Below are 20,439 nucleotides of genomic sequence, written 5' to 3'. Positions count from 1 at the left end.
GCCGATACGACCTGAGGTCCGCCCAGGATCTAGATACGAGCTACACTTCTTTGCCTGGGACCAGTGGAATTTCTGTCACTCAAAACTCGACGCCGCTTAAGGACAGGATACCAAATCACAATATGGGAGGTATGTTTACAATGACTCTTATACATCAAGATCGGTAGCTAACTGTACGGCTTCCAGGATGTCACCCCTCAAGGTGGATATACGAACTCTTGCACAATAAGTTCACTGTATGCGATGTCTTTGAACGGTTGCGCAAAACGGAACCGAACACTCCAAATCCTTGGGATCACCCCCATCGATTGATGATAAATGGTAACCAGAGTTACTCAACCAAATCAACGCGGGTATTGTCCTCGCTATGCGTTGACTGCCACTTTCATTTTGTGTTTAAGATGTCATGGGACGAGCGACACTCTCAAGAATCATGCAACTTTCAACAGGGGCAGTGGCCTCCAAGTGATGCGAGATTCCCCTGGCATCACCTTGTTTGGGTTGGTCAAGAGTCGCAATCTTCGCCACTCGTTAAGATTGATGACAGACAACGAAACAAGTATTACCCGCTCGTTGCTTGCGAGCCTTTTGCATGCTCGGCCGGCCCATGTACGTTCTCCGTCACGCTGGAAATTTCGGAACCTCGCATGGCTCGCGAGTGGATTGACTTATTACTTGACCACAATACCATTCGTGAGAATGTGCGCCGTGCTAAGGAACAGGATCCGGACCGGTACGCCGCAGCAAATGATGACTGGGCACTGCAAGCTCCTCTGAACCTGAACACATACCTCAAGAACATAATTGAGGCCACTTCACAGGAGAACGCGAGGAGTATTTCCAAAAGGAACAAGCGATTCTTTGTACTTTTCGGGACTTCATGTTTTGAAATGTTCAGACAACTCGAATTCGAGGAAACAGTTGATGTAGCGGAAGATGGAGTTGATGGAGGGACTTTCACACCACCGATCCCTCCTCAGTCAGATAACCCCTCTGGTGCTACCGATTTAGGAACATATCGAGCATACATCGAAGATGTGAGATCTGAGGTTCAGTGCATTATCATTATACACAGAGGTGGCCAGCCTCCTGACCTTTGCACTCCTGGTATACATGCCGACATGGGATGTGCAGAGGTACCGAACGTGGACCCTGTCTTCGTGAACCTTGCGCGTTATGAGATCCTGGGAGTTCTGCCAAATCAGTCGAAGGAGATTGTTGTCAATGCTTACAAGAGACAGTGGGAAATTATTCCTGATAAACGAAAAGAGCTCATTGAGGCTCTCGTGGGTATTGGAAATGACCTTAATGACGAACAGCTCACTGAATATGCTACCACTCAATCATCAATCTTCGAGAGCCAAGTACAAATTCAACCAAACAGTGACGATCGCGAGTTGACGAGCGAGGCTTTGCTATTCTTCGGGCTGCAGCCTCCGAACGAATACAAGGCGCAATCCATCGTTCAAGCATTCCGACGAAAGGTGGCACAAGATCCCAGCTGTGCTGCCACCGCCCGAAATATGTTGATGCTGATCTCTCAAACATCATCCGATGATAACTACACGACAGAGTTGGTGATGGAGTATGGGGAGGGTTTCGGTTTCTCTTTACTCACGGCGAAAGAGATTCTTGGCTTGAGTGATGCCAGTGGCTTTGGGCCTGATACGTTGGACGATGTCAAAGAAAAGGTCAGAAATATGCGTCTGTTGTTGTTGAGCCTAGAGCATGAGTCTAATCAAGTGTACAGATTCAAAACGCCAAAGACAAGGATGCCAAGACAACTTACTTGGAGGCTATGGAGAAGATTGCCGAGCACACGAATTCAACCGGTCTCAAAAGCGCAGTTAGAGAACTGAGAGATATGCATGGCATTGTAGCTTCTGGTGAAAGGAGCGCCGCCGGCGCCTCCGCACAAGCTACGAACTTTGATCTTCCGGTCGGACTGGAGAATATTGGAAATACGTGCTACCTCAACAGCCTTTTGCAATATCTTTTTACTGTCAAACCTGTTCGAGATGTCGTTATCAACTATGACAAGTTTAAGCTCGACTTGACGGATGAGAAAATCAAGGAACGATTGCTTGGTGGTAACAAAATGCAGCTGGACCGTGGCGAAGCTGTCGTTGCTCAAGCTTGTAAGTTTGTCTAGGTAAGGCCGCTACAGCTTAACTGACCAAACTCAGTTGTACAGGAGCTTTCAGATCTATTCAACAATCTTGAAGAATCCGACAAGGTAGCGACGCGCCCGTCTCAGAGGCTCGCCAATGCTGTGCTATTGTCCACGGGCACACTCCTCAAGGAAACGAAGAGCTCTGTTGAAGCAACAACTGAATCTCAGCCGCCACCACTTCCTACTCGACCGCCCCCTGGACCCCCAGCACAGGAAAATAACGACGTGGAGATGATTTCTGTAACCGCCAATGATAGCCGCGACCCAATTGATACAGCTAGCACCGTCAGCTCGCAAACACTCGTCGAAGAGGATTCAGACCGTTCTTATGAGAAAGTGGAGACCTCTCCAACTACCACTGAAGATCAGGTAATTGACACAGTGATGGAGGTTGGACAAGATGAGGATGTCGTTAAAATCGGTCGAACGAGTGATAAGCCTATGGAAATTCCCGAGGATGTCGAAACATCGAAGAACGGCACTTCCCAGGATATTGTGTCTACTGATGTCAACATGCCGGATGCCGGGGAGCCACAAACGGTCGACCAGAAGGTGCTGACTGCTCTGGAACACCAAAATAGGTCTTCTGGTACCGACCAGCAGGATGTAGAAGAGGTGATGGGCAGCATCATCAATCGTCTCCAAGCCGCTATCCGCCCATCATTTGTTGACGAGTCAACCGGTATTCAATTTGAAGAGATCATGAAAACTTTCTTCGTTACCACCATTAATTACACCAAGAAGTTTGACGACAAGACTTATCAAAAAGAAATTAGTTTTGATCGATCTATTACTGCATTCCCTGCTCCCAAAGGTTCATGCTCACTATACGAAGCCCTTGGCCGAAATTTCGACCAGCAAATTATTGAAGAAGACAAACTTTCACGATATACAGCTATCCAGACGCTACCCCCTGTTCTGCACGTACTCATTCAAAGGTCGCAGTCTATAGGGAGCAAGAACGGCAACCCCGTACTAATTCCTGAAATACTGTACCTCGACCGATACATGGATACCCCCCACGACTCCCCGACCTTCAGAGAAAGAGTCAAGAGTTGGGCCATCGCCAGCCGCATATCTGACATCGAAGCCTCCAAGGCTGCAGTTGAGAGCATGAGTCCAACTGGACCCATTCTCGAAAGCATTGCACAAGAAGAGGAAGCCAAATGCAGTATTGCAGCTGTCACAGAAGACAGCGAAATGACAGATGGTGTGAAGATCGTGGAAGAGGACTGGAGTTTCGATGGGACGGTTGATGACGACTATCTTCTTGTTAGCCGACCCAGCGTAAACTCAGTGACCTCGACTGGTCCACCTTCCAGGCCAAAAGACATCAAAGACACCGAGACCGCTCTTCGGGAGATGATGGATTCTGAGCTTAAAGACAAGAAGGTAGCTCTGGAAGATTACTACTCCAATTTGAAGAGCAATCCATACCGGCTCCATGCAGTCATATGCCATCGTGGCCAGCTGATATCTGGCCACTATTGGGTATGGATTTACGACTTTGAACAGGGTGTTTGGCGCAAATACAATGATTCCAATGTCGAGGTCAAACGCAGCACAGCCGAAGTCTTGAATATATTGAGTACCAGTGGAGAGCCATACTTTCTTTGCTACGTCCGCGACGAAGATAAAGAGACTTACGTCGACGTACCTCGGCGTCGAAGACCAGCACCACCATCAGATACCTCGTTGGAAAACCTTGACGCTGATGGAGATATAACAGTCACCAACAACGAACCGCCAAAGTCCTCAGGGTCACCTCAGGAGCTTCCGCCCGCATATTCGGAGCAAAAGATTGACTAGGGACCTCCTCCACTGTCGGTTAGCAAAGGTGTAGCGTCTGTTCCGCCCAAACAGTCATCACCAGTTAGAACGGACGCGGCGGTGACCTCTGGAATCCAAAGCACTCAAAACCCAGTTAAGCGGGTTTCCTCGTCAGACGAAGACGATGCTAGTTCTCCTACAAGAGTAGATGTGTATGAAGCTCCGGGATCACCCACAAAACGACGAAGGCTTGTCGAGACTGATAAACGGGCACCAGAGCCCCCAAGATTGCCCCATACCTCTGAGAAGCAATCTCAGGATGACCCTAAAACAGAGCTTGTGATTGGCGCAAAACTGACCCATGAGGATTGTAACACAATAGCTCAAAAGGGCAAAAGAGTTGAGCTTGGAACCCCCAATCGAGCTATCAAAGCGGTCCAGAGACGGATTAAGTTGAAGGTGAAACCTCGGACAAATCCTCTGGATGGCGCTAGGCGGCACCGTGGGCCCTGCGGCATAGTACATCGCATTATCGAAAAAGCCAAGCTTCAGGGAAAGCGTGAGAAAGCTACCGAGGACGACGAGACAAAGGACCCGTAATCTGTGGTGTGAGAAGGACAGAGGTAGTAGAAAAGGATAGACCATTATTGAGCCAAAGAACCTTTCAACGGAGTTCATGTAATTAATAGGTTTTTGGGTGGGATTTCCTGGTGATGACATGCCCGGAGGATCAGATAGATGCAGAAAGAATAGCAGATAAGTCGTTGTATACTGTTTCATGAGTTGCAAAAAGAGAGCTTGGAGTTGACTCCATCTGTTTTAATGGCCAATTCGTCAACCTTTCATAGCTCATACTGCCCACATTGCTCGGGCTTTGATATCAACTCTCAAGGATTTCAATGTACCTTATCGGCCAGTGAAAATAGGCTTCCTCTTCTCCTGGAAGGCCTTGAGGGCTTCGTTTCTATCCTCGGTATTGACGACTCGCTCATACATCTTGTTCTCAACCTCTTCCCTTGCCCATGCTACAGCCTGAAGAGCAGCCCTCAGACCAATTGGCCCTCCTTCGCAAATCTCCTGCGCCAGTCTCACAGCTTCACTCAACGCTGCTTTTCTGGCCTCGCCAAGAACATCTGAGCCATCACGCTCATCCTCGGGTACGACCTCAACAAGCCGGTCGGCAATACCTAGAAAGTATGCCTCAGGAGCGCCAACGCGACGGCCGGTCAGGATCAGATCGCGGGCGCGGGAGAGGCCGATGAGAGCGGGAAGACGGTGGGTGCCGCCGGCGCCGGGGATGATGCCTAGACGGGTCTCAGGAAGACCGACCGTTGCATTGGAACTCAGAACGCGAAAGTGTGTGGAGAGAGCAAGCTCAAGTCCGCCGCCGAGTGCGACTGAGGAGATGGCCGATATGGTAGGGATGGGAAGGTTGGATAGAGATGTGAGGGTGTTGCGAAGATTTGTGAGAAATTCAGCAGTTCTGTGCCCGGTGATTAGTACATCACATTGATATTTGATATAGGGAATACTGACTCTCCCTGGCTCATCCCCTTACGCTCTTTGAGGTCCGCGCCAGCGCAAAACGATGTATCAACAGCACTAGCCAGCACAACAGCTCTCGTAGGACCCTTCTCATCTGCGCCAGCTGCACCACCAAAACGCTTCTGCAGTGGCAGTTCTTCGCCATTGGGCCCATATTGACTATGTAAAGCATCGATCTCGGCGCGAAGATTCGCTAGAAGAGCCCTTGAAATGGCATTTCGCGCAGACGGGCGGTTAAGCTCAAGAATGCGAATATGGCCAGTGTTTGGCGCGGGGAGGTTCGTTACGCGGATAAGAGGTTCGGTGGTAGAGGAGTAGTAACGTCTGAGAAGACGAAGGGTCACTAACGGTTGGGAGAGACGAGGTGCCATTTCGAATAGATCAATTGGTGATTGCTGGGTCGTTATTGATGATGGGGAGCTGAGCTTTGTATATCATCTTAAAGTATCTGAGACACGGCATTGCGAGCCGAGGAATGACGTGCATCGGTTGGTGTCGGTTCATAAATGTTAAGCCGATAACCGATAAGACAAGGACGGGATTTTAAGAGAAGCATCTGTAGATTTATGGTTAATCTAACTTCACACGGTTATATACATCCTTGCCTGTTGAAGCCTTTGATCATATTCTTGTATGTAATCCTAATGAGTAGGATATAGGGTTGTCACTATCAACGAAGCACGTTTGGTGGAGATGATGAGTTGGTCCAAGTTCCACATACAATTATAGGATGTCGATCGACAAGAAGACGGGCCAAGAAGCTGTTACTGTATGTCTGGTCGGCTTATATAGTTGCTATAATTATTTTCAATATGATGATAGGAATTGCTCACTATCACCTCTCTTCTAATCTTGAAAGCCTGGAAAACAAAACCCATCTCTGTCACATTACAAGCTTCTCTAAAACTTCCATTCTGGGGAAACGTGCCAAGACAGCGGCATATAGACTAATTACAGTAGCAAGCCCAGATCCCAGTCAGCGACGAACTGGACCCATTGGATTGGATCGTCAGCCTCCTCCGACTTCTGTTGATCTTCTCTTTCTTCCTTTCCTACTCTTTGGCATATCGGGTAGTATAGCCTTCAGATCAAACAAAGACCATGGAGGGACGTTCTTAATAGAGCCCGTGGAGGATACACTACGTCTCACCAAGAGACATCTCCGCGATGGCATCAGCATCCATTCTGCAATCGCTGTCGACCTCTGCAACTCTCACCTCGTCTGTGCCATCATCTACAGCCTCGAGTACACCTCTCACTATTCTCATTCGCGATTCCATCGAAGGAACGTCGGATTTCTTCCCGTTTCTTGACATCGCCGGTCTCGGCTCTGGCTCTGATGATGTTGACTCGGGACTCACTTTCAAAGAGCTTTTCGCCACGAGTCTCGATGGGAACCAGGAAATAACTCTGTTCACTTCTGGGTGCCAAGTTGATGGCAGAACCGACTGCACACGCGCCTGCAACAATTCCAGTCTTTTCTTTAGCTCGTTGGAGACGTTCTACAATTGCGCTGCCTTGGCTGCAGCGGCGCATTGGACTCAGGACGCGAAATCTTACTATGTCAGCCAAGAGACTGAGCGCAATGCTAGCGCAATCATGGGATCTGGAACTTTGTCAGAGTTTGACGGTCGACCTGTTCTCAGATCTCTCATCGCTTGCGCTCAAGATTCTTGTGATAACGATGGTCTGAGCAAACCTTGCAACCGGACAATTGACCGCCTCTCCTATGATACCTCAACCCCTGAGGAGATATTCGAGGCCCTAGACGAGTTTTGTCCAGAGTTACCAGCCGAGGTCAACCCAGATATCTTTGGGCCAGGAGTAGGTCCGATTAGCATTTGTTGAGTTCTCTAGACACTGACATGAGCTTCAGGTTCTCATATCGTATGTTCTTCAAGTATGCTTCGCTGCATCCTTGTATCTGCTACTCAAAGGCTTCACTCTCTGGGTCACTATTACACAAGATACAAGTCGTCGCAAATCAGAACCTAAGCCCTATCGCCTGAAGCGCAGCCTTACCCGAATTGAGAGTATGATCTGGCGTGACTCTGGTGGCCTGTCGCGCACGAGCATTGCGATTGCAACCACCTTAGTCGAGTTCCAAGAGGCTCAGTGCTGGTTTGTATTTGCTGTTCAGATAGCATCGATTCTTGCCATTGTTGTAAACTCTCAAGAGGGTACCTTTTGGGGCGAGATCGTTGTCAACGCTGCCATTGCATTTCATGTTTCTCAGAATGGCATACTGCCAATGTTTCTTATCCAGGTCTGCCTGCATCATGAGGGCATTCGCAACTGGCACACTTTTTTGGGCTTCTTCATGGAGTATCTCCTCGCCATCGTCGCAACCTCGCAAAAGATCTATTTCAAAGACGCGTTTGCCTTGTTCAAGAGCCAGAATGAGATAGAAGCATGTGGCTTCAATCCAAGTCCGCGAACATATTGCGCCGCAACTCAAGGCATCGATGGACAGTCCTTTAGCTTCTTTCCGCATCCCTTGTTGTACAAAATGACATTTCTTATTCTCGACACCATTGCCATCATTGCCTTGCTAGTTGATCAGCTGGCGTGGACACTTCGCAAGCATCATCTCACTAAACATGTTCAGATTGGATCGTATCGTCTTGGTCGGTGGCCGCGCTGGGGGAAGCAGAAAAGAGGACTTTTTATCAAGACGTGGTTCTGGCGCATCCTTGAAGTCGCATATCTCGTCATCAACATCTTGTACATGATCTCTCTAACGAAAGTCATCAATGCCGAGAGTTTTGCTGCCAACAGGTGGTCATATGGCCAGGTGAGTCTCCATCCCCTGATCAGTTCATTTATCTCATGATACTCGATAGATCATCGCTGTTACCGTCTGGGGACCAGTTATTGTCAAGCTGTTCGATCTCTTGCTCTGTAAGTATGCGAGAAATATGTTCGAGTTGTTATTTTGCTGACTGCATATGCAGCTGGACCTCCTAAGAACGGTATGAGACTCAACTCGGGTCCACCTAGGCTACGTATCGACAACGTTATAAACGGTCGAGTGGGGACATCCGCAGATGAAGTTATTGAAGATGATAATGAAACTGACGAGAAATGCGACGAACCGGAGCCAAGAGCCAGAGATGAGGGTTTCATGATTCGACAAGCTGCTACTATGCAGTTGGGAGATCCGAATCACGACGGCCGCGATATTGAGAGCGAAGCAATAGAGCCAGAGTCTGAAGCAGCATCGCCGGATGGTATCAATGCCGAGAGAGACGTCAAAGGCACAACGAAATGACGATTTATGAAGTGCTGTTCTTTTTTCATGATAACGACGGCTGATGATCATTGAAAAACCTGTTATGACTTAATGTACTAGATTTGAATCCGATTTAGATATGAAAGCTTCAAGCGATATGATCAACCAATGAAGACGGCCAGGGCAACTGTGAGACCTGGAAAGATGACAGAAACTTGAGCCTTCGGTTCTAAAAGCGATAAAAGTACTCAGACATGCTAAGATCGTTCATAGTGTGTTTTTAACTCTTTCGATGCGTATTTTCGCTTGCTGCTTAAGGTCACAACTGTGTTGACATTTCGTGGTGAGTTTATTAGCTCAGTTTGGGTTAATAAAAGCTGTTGCATTGATCTTGTTTGTTAACAAACTCGCAGTAGATCTAATGGCACCTTCCTGCACTAGCAACAGCCCTTTTTATGTAGACGCACTTTCCCCACAATAACTCCCAAACCTTCTTTCATCGATCGGCCACGGGATCTGTCGATGATGAGATTGAACACAAAACGTAAAAAGAGGACAGGCTCGTTCTCCCCGTTTATTTCAAGCCTCACTGCGTCATCATTACCTCTCCTTTTTTCACGTGCTTGTTTGGTCGCGCCGCAACAGGGAGCTCTTTCCCCGCGAGTGACATCATGCAGCTATGACAAGCTCCCGTCGTCATAACATAAGTTGCAAGAGCTTCCCGTGTCTCTCTTTCTCCTTTTGAAAATCATCTCTCTATTCTTCTCAATTTCATCAATTGAACCTTTTCTTTACCTCACAACATAAAAGATTATAATTCAACTTTCCCACAACAAAATACCAGCAATCACCATCATGTCTTTCCTCACAGAGAACGTCATCCGCCGTGTCGCCCTCGCACCTCGCGTTATCGCCTTCCAGGCTCCTCGAACATTCACCACGAGCTTTGCTTTGCAGCGAACTGCCACAGATGCTGTCAAGGACACTGCCAAGAAGGTTGATCGTGTTGTGAGCGACAAGATTGTCGACGGCATTGAGGCTGGCGGTTAGTCTTCAACTATCAACTGGCTCAAGATGTACAATTGCTAATAAGGATGTTCAGAAAACGTTGCCTCGAAGGCCAAGGATGTTGCCCAGGATGTGACTGGTGGCAGCGCCACCGGAAAGGCACAAGAGCTCCGAGGAGAGGCTGCTGGCAAGGCCCAGGAGCTCAAGGGTGAAGCTAAGGGCGCTGCTGAGCAGGCCAAGGGCAAGGTGAAGGGTGCGGCTGAGGAGGTCAAGGGCAAGTTGTAAACGAAGCTCAAGCTTGCCATGATTCAAGTGGGATATAATGAAGCTCAGACCTCACAATGGTCTGTTGTACGATTACAAGGCATGCATCATAAGACAAAGGGAGCAAATTTTATGCATTAAGAAATCAATTGACACATTCTTGTGCTAAACTCATCGCAACTATGACCAAGCCACGTTGGCTTCTTATTATGTGACCATACCACAACTGAACGCAAAGACCTGCTGTCTGTATGTGACACTTGGCTCAGGCAAGTGAAACCTGACGTCATCAATTTTGGAACTGTCTTTCCCGGTATCATATTCATCTCTAAGGTATGTTACCCATCTTCATATCATTCAGGTACCTTATTAAACATACTTATTCATTCTGATTCCACCATGTATTACAAGCATCGCCCCAACCTGCCACCATTTACTTTCCCCCCTAACATTAGAAGCATATGTGCTTAAGCAATGTTTGTCTTCTTGGGCTGGACATCGATTTCGCCAAGGGGGAAGCGAACCCATGTCGTATCCTCAGTCATAATACCAGCCGCACCTGCATAGAAAGCTGCGAAGGCACAGATGCATGAAAATGCGCCTCCAGTCTTGTTGATTCGAATAGCTGCAGTAGGGTGAGTGGTCTGCAGAAACTGAGCCAAGCTGAGGAAGAGGAAAGCGAGGAACAAGAAACCGAGAACAATGAGGATGGCAATGTTCGTCTTGAGAGCGGCCACGAAGAAGATAAGAGTGAGGAAGCACCACAAAATTAGGAAGATGCCTAATGCAAAGCTGTATGCGCGGTCATCGCCCTTGTATGCATCCTTGATACCCAGATCAGGAACGAAGAACATGGCGAAAGCAAGCCAGAAGGCACCGTAGGAACAATGGACGGTAGTACCAAAGGTATTGCCGACGCGGAACTCCATAAGGCCAGCAAAAAGCTGAGCAATGCCACCAAAGAAGACAGCCAGACCAAAGATGGCTTGGTCAGGACCGACACCGCCAAAGGGGTTTGATCCAGGAAGACTGTAACACAGGGTTAGTATGTAAAACTATGACCAGGCAGAGGGGAATAATTTACCCAGCACCGCACTGGTAGAGGCCGAGGACAAAGGTAGTCAGGGCGAAACTGATCAAACCCAATGGGCCAGGATTGGCAACCTTGAAGAACGAAGGGTTGTACACCTGTGACACCATGGACTGGTGAGGCTTCTGAATATTCCTGTTTCGTTCCTCATAGTAATGGTTGGGATGATTGCAATGATAGTGGCCTTCCTCCTTATCAGTGTACTGTGTCGGGGTAGTTGCCCCATGGGAGGGAGGAGTGCCTGAAGACATCTCGTCTGAGTATTGCACTAAGATTTATGGAAGATGAGTAGTGATAAGCTTATCACTTAACACGAGAGAAACAAGCTTATATAGAAAGATTCGGGGTAGAGTTCTGGAGAAAGATCTGGTCAACGCACATAGATAGGGTCTCGGACATGGCTTTATATCCCCATCGTTCGCACTTGGGTACGAGATCTACCCCAAACTCAACTTTGAGATGACGAACGAACGAACGGACATTCGACCCCATCGGTCTCTTGGAGTGTGGGAACGGCAAGTTCCAAAAGGTCACATTGGGAGGATCAACAACAGGCTGAGAACTGATAGTCCAATGTGATAGTCAAGCTCATTGGAACGTGTCCCATCTTCCGAGCTCAACGACCCACGACACTAACAGCCCTTGAGCAAGAACATCACCAAAGGGCCGAGGATCAAGGATGGGCGTGGAGAATAGGCCCAGTAACCAGTGTGGAGGTTCCCAACATGGTGTGACGGAACCTTTGCAGGGCCAATTATCCCGGGAACGCTGGATATGTCGGCACGCGGATATACCATGCTGGAGACAGTGCTTGGGGTTGATTTAGACGAAGCGGAGCCAGTGTCCAGGGTATAATCCAGTCGTCATAAGGTTGGTGATGAGAATTGTGTGGCAATGGTTGGCCAGGTTCGAGTCAAGTATCCATACCCGCGGAGATTTCAAATCATATCATGTAAACCACTGTGTATTGTGCCGTTTATTTTTGCCAGGGTCTTTCATCAGGTAGTGAAAGTCGACACTTCAAGAATCATCGTCTGCGAAGCTGGGAGGAGTTCAAGGCCAACCATGAGGCTCACGCCAAGCCGGGAGGATCAATCCTGGCTCAGCTAGTATTGAGCCTCAACACGAACCAGCAGGGGAGCTGCACGTCGGAGTTATTCCCACGAGAAAACACCCTAGAAGCATTAGTAAAGCAGAGAAAAGCTTGCAGTGGAGATGACGACCGAATTGTAATTTGTGTCGTCGATAAGTGGAGTGACATGACTGTCGGAAGAATTCCGCTAATGAACTCCACCAACTTCAGCTCACAACGTGGTAAAAACGAGGCTATCAAGAGTCATGTTCATACAGAGTACTGCTATTGGTTTCATTGGCTCACAGACACAGGAAATGCCGTCCCCAGGTACCGTGTGTCTGGTTGATCTCTTTACGGGTCTTCCCCATATGTGACGAACATTATCGTGTCATTTACCCCAAATCGCGGAGTCGGGCTTTCACTCAAATGAGGAGAAGCATAAACGGAATTAACTAACGTGAGAGAAACGTGAATCTTGTCCAGATCGAGGCTCCCGACTTAGCGCAGCGCCTCTGATGACATGGTGTGTGTGATGGTTTGTTATTCCCGCGCTTATATCCTTCTATAAGTTGTTAACATCCTCGGTAGCGCTCGAATGGAAGCTCGGTTACATTCAACTAATTGCCGAATGATTCAGGGTAGCCAGCCTTTCATCTCGATGAGAGATGATAATTCAATACTTCAAGAGTCGGATATGTCGGCTGTGTTGGTTGCTGGATGAATTGCTTTACTTCGAACTGATCGTCGGTTGGAGTTGCTTCTGACTGAATTTACCCGGGAGCGATTGGAAGGAAATACAGTGGTAACCCGAACGGATAATGTGAACGAATCTGTCGTCGAATGCAAGGGTATCTCGGGACGTCGGCAGATCGAAGCAAGGATGCTTTGGAGACCGCCTTCACCGTGGTGAACATCTCGGTGAAGAAACAAGGATCTGGTCTCGTGACCATCGCGGCTGTGGCTTCAATCGCCGTTGTCGGGCAGCCCGGGCATTAGATAATCCCTGCCACCTCAGTCGGCGATTGTGGGGAACGGAATCTACGGGCTTGGATGATCCGCATGCTCATTCGCTGCGTGATACGCCACTTAAACCTCCATCTTTTGTAGCTATGGTTTCCTGCTCTAACATGCTCAGTCCGCGATATCCAAAACCTCATAGTTCGTGGTGCTGAATATGATTTCAATGTCTCTGGGCTTATGCCACTCAACAAAGCCGTCATGCCGCTGAACAAATCTGCTATTTTTCTCAGTTCCTGCAATGCATTTCCCGTCGTGTCGAGTATAACGCCTATCCGATCTATAACGTCATCTAGAGGGGTCCGATTTAGCCACGCACCAGCAACGACTTTCTCAATAGACGGGTATAGGCAATATGCTACAGTTAGCAGCGACCAAAGAGGCAGTTTCAGTCATAACGAAGTACCTGAGTGGCCCAAAACTTCGTATCCTTCTCCCTACGAGATCTTCGCTATGAAGAGTGACGCTCCATATACCAAGCATCGATTCTATCAACTTGTCAAAGTCTACCACCCCGACCGACACAGCCATGCTCCCAATACCGATAACATAACGCACAAGACCCGCTTAGAACGGTATCGCCTCATTGTTGCTGCCAACGACCTCCTTAGCGATCCCTCTAAACGTCAGCTCTATGATGTTCATGGTGTAGGATGGACTGGCGGTCGTCCTCAGACACTCAACGAAACTGTCCGCAATGCTGATCGTGCCTGGCGCCACAGAGCCGGATCTGCAGCACATAATGCTACATGGGAAGATTGGGAACGATGGTACGATGCCCGTGATGGCAGAGTCAAGGATCCTTTATACATGTCTAATGGCCTTTTTGCCACTCTTGTCGTTGTTATGTGCATGATAGGCGCTTTTGCTCAGATGAGTAGAGCAGATCAGTACGGCGCCGATCTTGTGGAAATGAAGAACCAGTCCAACCTCGCCATTGGGCAGCAGGTTGCCCGTCGTCATACAATTGCGGCGGGTAGGTCCAAGGATGAAAGAGTTGACATGTTTTTGAAGGATAGAGAGAACTTGAATTATGCTTTCCAGGCTGGAAAGTACGACAACGAAGTGCTGCAGGCAGCTCAAGGCCATGATCCTCGTCATGAACATAATGGAAAGGTGTGAAAGGAGCAGGAGTGGGCTTGGAGGATGAGGCAACCTGGGGTTGGTGAGAACATACCTTGATTTGCTGCGGTCCTTTTCTTTCGTTCTGTTTTGGAGCATTGCCGTGTGTCAGCACGCAAGGAGTCTGGAGTCTTTCGATGTTGGTCACCAACTTACAAATGATTTTCTTTTGCAGAAATTTTGCAGTGTGAAAGAGGCCTTGCCAAAGAAATAACGCCAGTGATTCAAAATTAACATCTAACTTGCTACTCTCGATTACCACATCATACCGACTACCATATACCATCTCTGTGGTCTTGGTTTAACCAAATGTGGAACATCGAAACATGAGTCAAAGTTGAGACAGCTTTGATTAATCTCAAGCATAATTAAATTGCGTTGGCCTTCCCCTGTCCTATCTAGAGCATAACTAAATAGCTAATTAACTTCAAAATTGTTCCTTGGGGACCCATCTCCTATCTGTAAGCGATAAAGCTGTAACACAAAATCTCGTCGTCTCACTCTCATTCAGAAACACCGAAATTAAGCCAGCCCCTATTAGGCAAAAGGTGTCTCCAAGAATCAAGGCTCAAAGTCCTTATTAGAACGCTTTCCTCTGAATTTCTCCTCGTTCCCGACTCTGATCAGTCCTGTTTGACATTGTGCTGAATCTCGAAACCAAAGACACAGGGCTTACAACACGTCGATCAGCCTGGGAAGAACCAGCTCGAGACAGAGGTGAAATAGGTGACATATCATCGTCAGGACTTGGCGGAGACTCTGAGCCTTCTGAGCCATGCACCTCAGTCATACGGCCTCTGCTGACGGTATATGCCCGTGGCTTCTGCCACGCTCGAGTGAAGCTTCTTACCTCCGCCACGGCGGGCTGAGGTGTAGGTGATCGGACACGGTCACCATAACTGACCCAAGAATCCTCTAAGCTCGAAACTCGGTCGTTACCCGATTCTGTTAGAGGCGGAGGCGTTGGTAATGGGGAACTCGGTGGTGAAGGGCTGTAAATTGGTGTCTGCGGAGGAGTAATTTGGGTCACTCTTGAGCGTCTTCGTGACTTTCGGACCAAGAGCCAAGTTGCCAAGGCTGCAATGGCTAAGCCAAAGAAAACGCCGATTATTATAGCAGCTATAGGTCCATCTGACAGACCACCAGAGTGGTGCAATGTTGAAGCTACAGAACCAGAGCTCTGGTTGCCGTCAGGGGTCGCAGTAGAATATGTAGTATAAATGTTTTCAGTAGCGACAGGTGTCGCAGTAATAGTTGTTGAAGAAGCTGTTGGTATAGTATTAGGTATACCATCTGGATCACTCGAATATGGATTCATCGTCTCCCACACTGTCTCTGTCATGACACCGCTCTCGCTGTCTCGGTCGCTGTGGACAACTGTTTTAAATGTCGAACCATGGCTGGATTGCCAAGTTCGTGGGACATCTCTGTCCTCATGAGCAGGAACTGTAACGTCTGCTGAAATCATACTAGCCATGAGTTTGTCAGTTTTGAGGAACAAGCTTGTCGTAGATGCACCAGAGTTTGTCATGACCAAACTTGATTTTGAGAATGCTTTAGGAGAAGAGAAGGAGACATTTATTCTAGGTACTGTGCCATAACTTGTATCGACTGATCCGTGTTTGCTACCTTGTGCTTCAGTGTGCAAGAGAACCTTTGGTGACACCAGTGATGCCCGGCCAAAGCCTCATTGTTGGACTGGTAAACTATCTTTAGTCGTGGGCTAAAAGCCATCGTCAATCAAGAATGCGGTGGTACGATGTTCTTGGGTGAACACTTCAGGTGACGGGAGAAGAATTGTGTTATTGATTAATGTTACATTTCCTCTGGAATCGGTTGAATCACCGGTCTCGAAGGCCCCCTACCTTTGCCCTCATGACACGTTCAGCATTTGCAGGAACAATGCGCTCAGTAGGTCCGAGTCGCATCATCTTTCCCACAAGGAACATGAGCTTGCCCTGAGGAAATGTCTCAGAGCTAGCGAACTCCTCTAAGATCTTGTGCTCTCCTTCCATGGCCTCATCAGCCAACTGCTCATATTCCTCTTCAGGAATCTCATTGAACCACAAATCGTTCTCTGTAATTGCCTGAGTGACTCCCCCTTCAATCTCCTTTAGATAGATGGCAAAGAGAAGTTCCTTGGCAACTTTGCCCGTGATTTGTTTGCGTATCAGATGATAAAGGAGCTGTGACAGGTCTGAGTCAGGAACTTGCTCACAGTCTCCTTCTGGCGTGAACGTCAGATCTCGGGCTGCAAGTGGGCCAGCCTTGTAGGTAGTCAGACGGCCAAGTTCGTGTATGATCCAATTACCCACCAGAGCAGAATAGCTCTTGAACTCGGGTATATCGGCCGCGCTGAAATCTTCCGAAAACCTGCCCTGGATGGAGTGAAGGACCTTATAGTAGTATTGAACTCGTGAACCATTCTCTAGGTTAATCAGAGACAACGCATCCTTGGCCGTAAGGCCAAATCGGACAATCAGAGTGTCCAGCTCCGAATCAGGAGTGACCGCCAGGGACTGACGCAAGTGGCCTACAAGGTCGTTTCCAATGACAAGAGGCGCGATATCAGGGTCTGGCATATATCGATAGTCAACTTCGCCCTCTTTTCCACGCAGTCGCCGTGTTTCAGTAGACCCTATAGACCAACCGCGAGTTTCACTGGGAATAGAGCGTCCGGCTTCTAACTCGCGGATTTGACGGTCACGTTCTGCAATGATAGCGTCCTCAACCGCTTTGATGGTACTCAGGTTCTTGATTTCGGTTCTTGTGCCGAGAGATGGGTTTGATCCATCAGTTCGTCGAACAGAAACGTTGACATCAGCTCGCAGACCTCCTGTTTCCATACCCGAGACGCAGGCATCGACGGTATTCAACAGCATCTGAATCTTTCGCACAAGGACGGCAGCAGTACGAGGGTGGTGAAGTTCGGGCTCAGTAATAATCTCAATAAGAGGGACACCTACACGGTTGAAGTCGAGCCATTGAACCTTGCCAGCCTGAGCCAGCGTCTTGGCAGTATCCTGCTCGAGCTGAACCTGCTTGATTCCGATCGTCACACTATCGCCATCTTGAGGCGAAATTCCATCTCGAGCCAGAAGCGTGATATGTCCATTCTTGGCGAAGGGCTCATAGTATTGAGTGATTTGGTATCCAGAGGGCTGATCCCACCAGAAATAGTGTTTTCGGTCGAATCGACTGACTTCTTGGACTTCGCAGTTCAAGGCCAAGGCTGCACGCAAAGCGGGAATTAAAGTTTCTTTTTGGAATAAGGGCTGGCTTCCTGGCATAGCAACATCGAAAAGAGCAACATGGCTATTGGGTTCATCGTTGAAAGATGTGACAGCTGGCGAGAATAACTTGCGGGCAGTGTTTAATTGAGCGTGAATTTCGATACCAACGGTCAATTCCCAGCCATCAACAGTTTGAGAATCACCCTTTGGCTTCTTTTTGCCTTGCTTCTTGGCCTTCTTGGCTTCATCCTTGAGCTGCTTCCGTAAAGGCACTGGTTGCTCGGGACATGGCGTGACAACTTCAGGAGCAGCATGCAACCGCCTTGTCGTATTGACGATGGCTATCGCTGCCGATGGTAGTGGTGTGTGTCTGGATGCATGGCGCGTACTGATACACCCTTGACGAGGTACCTGTCCTTTCAACAGATACTTGCTGAGGATAGACGTTGATATTCGTGACATGGTGATAAGACGTGAAAGTTCCTGGTCATATATCTGCAGGATAAGGCTTCTCGGAATCCACTCGAGCTTGTGTGGTCTGATAGAGCGATATCAATCAAGACCCCAAGCTCTCAAATCTGCTTGGTGTGGAGGTGTTTTGGTTGGAGGGACGGTAACGGGGGGTTGCGGCAGAATGCACTATGACTTGGCAGTTCGAATAAGGCTGATCATATGCATACAATCAAAACGGCCTCAAAACCATAGTTACTCTAACTCAATTGGTCTTTTGAGGGGGTCTTGAAGCAATCATTGGATGTTCTTTTTAAAGCTCGTGTGGATATCAACTCTTATCGTAGCGAATATCCGTACGGAACCAAAGAACAAGGTACCCTACTACCTAAAGATCGATTCTAATCACGTGCCTCAAAGACCGGGGTCTCAATTGCCTGTCAGCCTGTGTCTGTCCATGGTTTCTGTATCTCTTGGTATTTGCATTTGATCTTTCTTATTTTTATTTTTATTTTTTTTAAGCTTCCATCATTAATCAAAAGTAATGCGTTTGAAGAATCTTCAACCTCTTATTTCTATGTGAACTTGGCTCGATTCCATATCAGCCGAAAGAGTGTCCCTCTTTTTCTTTCTTCGGCTCTCATTACTTGCCTAGGTACTTGCATTGGATGGTTGGATGACTGCTCTCAACACCACTTCACATGCGACAGTGATTGCTTCTGATACCACCCAACACTCGGACTACCCACCATCACTAACTCATACTCCAATGGCAAGCTCAAGTGCTCAGCCGGCCTCCGCGGCTCAGCTGCTCACGCCGTCGCCGCTGGAAACAAGGCAGTCAGGCGAGCGCATTGACTGAATGAATAGGAGACATATCATCGCGTCGTCATCTTATGCCGATTTGTTAGCTTCAAGAAGTTTTGAAGCTTACACTCTCATCAACTCTCCCGCATTTACTCTCGATACCTGTCATTTTTAAGCCCCATTCAAAGTTATCGGGAACTTTTCTTCGTCTTACCTTCTCCACGCTTTAATGTCCAATCTCACTAGACTATTGGGCTGACATATTTACGGTTGCTCACGGATTCTGGCGTCAGTTTCCGGGTGCTACAATCCTGTCAAACGCTGTGTTCAGCTTTATCACAGCCTCAACAGACGGCCGCCATTGCTGAGATGCCTCCTATACCTCAGTGAAGGCTTCAAGGACACCACGTTTATCGCACGGTGACACCTCAATATTACAGTGACGAGTCTTTGATAAAAAGAGCGCGGGGTTTATCTAACAAAGCATCCACGCGAATTGATCAAGATACCATTTCGCAAAGGACCAACAGCGCCAGCTCACAATGAGCGACAGGGCACAAACAAGGCCCCGGCCATCATGGTCTTCTTCGGAGGGCGCCATCCAAGAAACAGTATCCCAGCAATCGAAAGTTGAAGACTATGAAGAAACAACCAGTCAGCCGCCTAGTGAAGGTGCTACTCACTATCCAACACCGCCTAGTTCGTCATCCAAACTAGATCACACCCGCTCAAACGTTCAGCGAACTGTCAGCGGGTCCGCCGTTACGCAGCCAACACCCAACGACGACGCAGCCGTAACTAAGCCCACTGGCAGCAGGAGCAAGATGCTTAGGGAAGCTAGGAACATGAAGAACAGGGGAGCACGTCGACCTGCCAGTGTATCATCATCCGGGCCTGATCCATACTTTGTCCCCCATGACACCTTTACATCATCCCCGGAATCGAACTATTTTAAGAATACTCCCAGCGGACGTAAAGCAGTGCCTTCGGCATATGATCCAACAACTGTTTCCATTGCCAACTATCCTCAGTCTCCTGTTAGTCCTATGTCATACGCTGGTTGGGGACCAAACCATACTCCAGCTGGCTACCCTCCATCACAAGACCCCTTTTCGCCTCAGCAATCGGGGTTTCCACTCATCGAGCAATCCTATCATCCTGGATTTACATATGTGAACCAAACGACCAGTAAATTGGAACCTCCTACTGTTAATCAAAATCCTTCATACGATACTTCATACGACACCTCTTACCCAGAAACCCAGGACGAAATGGCTGTGCCTAATGAAAACCTCCCAATCGAAGCTCTGGATGGATACGCATCTATCGCAGCCAGGATCTCCGGCCGAGCTGAACCGCAACTGATACCCATATACCGAAGATTCGACTGGCTGCTTCACCGCAACCTATTGCGTTATCAAGACCAACTTGGGATGTTGGAGGAAGAACTAATACGCATGGATTCTATCACTACACGATTTGGGGCGCGCATACCTGTATCTGCTCGGGAAGAACGGCGGCTTGGCCACCAGATCCATCAAGATAGGGTAAATCTTATGGAAAGAATAAATGATATTCTTTCCAAGTACAGTGAGTGCATCAAAGACCCGGGCACGACTTTATCTAACTGAGTCAGAAATGGCGATGTCGACA

At 48.2% G+C, this 20,439-nt stretch overlaps 9 protein-coding genes across 9 annotated transcripts; 5 read left to right on the top strand and 4 right to left on the bottom strand.

Moving 5' to 3' along the window:
• Positions 1–122: 122 nt before the first annotated feature.
• Positions 123–3,982, top strand: FTJAE_4390 (ubiquitin carboxyl-terminal hydrolase 2; the record flags this gene model as incomplete). The annotated part of the gene is made up of 4 exons (XM_037350789.1): positions 123–129; positions 187–1,691; positions 1,751–2,138; positions 2,187–3,982. 4 exons carry the CDS (start codon positions 123–125, stop codon positions 3,980–3,982), a joined length of 3,696 nt encoding a protein of 1,231 aa, XP_037208523.1.
• An 867-nt stretch (positions 3,983–4,849) lies between these two features.
• FTJAE_4389 (methylglutaconyl hydratase) lies at positions 4,850–5,859 on the bottom strand (the record flags this gene model as incomplete). Its single annotated transcript, XM_037350787.1, has 2 exons — positions 4,850–5,426; positions 5,480–5,859. 2 exons carry the CDS (start codon positions 5,857–5,859, stop codon positions 4,850–4,852), a joined length of 957 nt encoding a protein of 318 aa, XP_037208522.1.
• A 796-nt stretch (positions 5,860–6,655) lies between these two features.
• On the top strand, positions 6,656–8,759 carry FTJAE_4388 (uncharacterized protein; the record flags this gene model as incomplete). Its single annotated transcript, XM_037350786.1, has 4 exons — positions 6,656–7,312; positions 7,365–8,282; positions 8,332–8,389; positions 8,443–8,759. The coding sequence occupies 4 exons, from the start codon at positions 6,656–6,658 to the stop codon at positions 8,757–8,759; spliced, it is 1,950 nt and encodes a 649-aa protein (XP_037208521.1).
• Positions 8,760–9,575: 816 nt separating this feature from the next.
• Positions 9,576–10,013, top strand: FTJAE_4387 (lea domain protein; the record flags this gene model as incomplete). Its single annotated transcript, XM_037350785.1, has 2 exons — positions 9,576–9,765; positions 9,823–10,013. 2 exons carry the CDS (start codon positions 9,576–9,578, stop codon positions 10,011–10,013), a joined length of 381 nt encoding a protein of 126 aa, XP_037208520.1.
• A 446-nt stretch (positions 10,014–10,459) lies between these two features.
• FTJAE_4386 (gpr1 family protein) lies at positions 10,460–11,333 on the bottom strand (the record flags this gene model as incomplete). Its single annotated transcript, XM_037350784.1, has 2 exons — positions 10,460–11,021; positions 11,077–11,333. The coding sequence occupies 2 exons, from the start codon at positions 11,331–11,333 to the stop codon at positions 10,460–10,462; spliced, it is 819 nt and encodes a 272-aa protein (XP_037208519.1).
• Positions 11,334–13,627: 2,294 nt separating this feature from the next.
• FTJAE_4385 (j domain protein) lies at positions 13,628–14,296 on the top strand (the record flags this gene model as incomplete). The annotated part of the gene is made up of 1 exon (XM_037350783.1): positions 13,628–14,296. The coding sequence occupies one exon, from the start codon at positions 13,628–13,630 to the stop codon at positions 14,294–14,296; it is 669 nt and encodes a 222-aa protein (XP_037208518.1).
• Positions 14,297–14,876: 580 nt separating this feature from the next.
• On the bottom strand, positions 14,877–15,827 carry FTJAE_4384 (uncharacterized protein; the record flags this gene model as incomplete). The annotated part of the gene is made up of 1 exon (XM_037350782.1): positions 14,877–15,827. One exon carries the CDS (start codon positions 15,825–15,827, stop codon positions 14,877–14,879), a length of 951 nt encoding a protein of 316 aa, XP_037208517.1.
• A 310-nt stretch (positions 15,828–16,137) lies between these two features.
• FTJAE_4383 (aspartyl-tRNA(Asn) glutamyl-tRNA (Gln) amidotransferase subunit B) lies at positions 16,138–17,991 on the bottom strand (the record flags this gene model as incomplete). Its single annotated transcript, XM_037350781.1, has 1 exon — positions 16,138–17,991. One exon carries the CDS (start codon positions 17,989–17,991, stop codon positions 16,138–16,140), a length of 1,854 nt encoding a protein of 617 aa, XP_037208516.1.
• A 1,337-nt stretch (positions 17,992–19,328) lies between these two features.
• FTJAE_4382 (uncharacterized protein) lies at positions 19,329–20,417 on the top strand (the record flags this gene model as incomplete). Its single annotated transcript, XM_037350780.1, has 1 exon — positions 19,329–20,417. One exon carries the CDS (start codon positions 19,329–19,331, stop codon positions 20,415–20,417), a length of 1,089 nt encoding a protein of 362 aa, XP_037208515.1.
• Between the last annotated feature and the right edge of the window lie 22 nt (positions 20,418–20,439).

Source organism: Fusarium tjaetaba (assembly GCF_013396195.1).
Source record: "Fusarium tjaetaba strain NRRL 66243 chromosome Unknown NRRL66243_c0000085, whole genome shotgun sequence".
NCBI classification, from domain to species: Eukaryota; Fungi; Ascomycota; class Sordariomycetes; order Hypocreales; family Nectriaceae; genus Fusarium; species Fusarium tjaetaba.
This window is presented reverse-complemented; position numbering and strand designations above follow the sequence as displayed.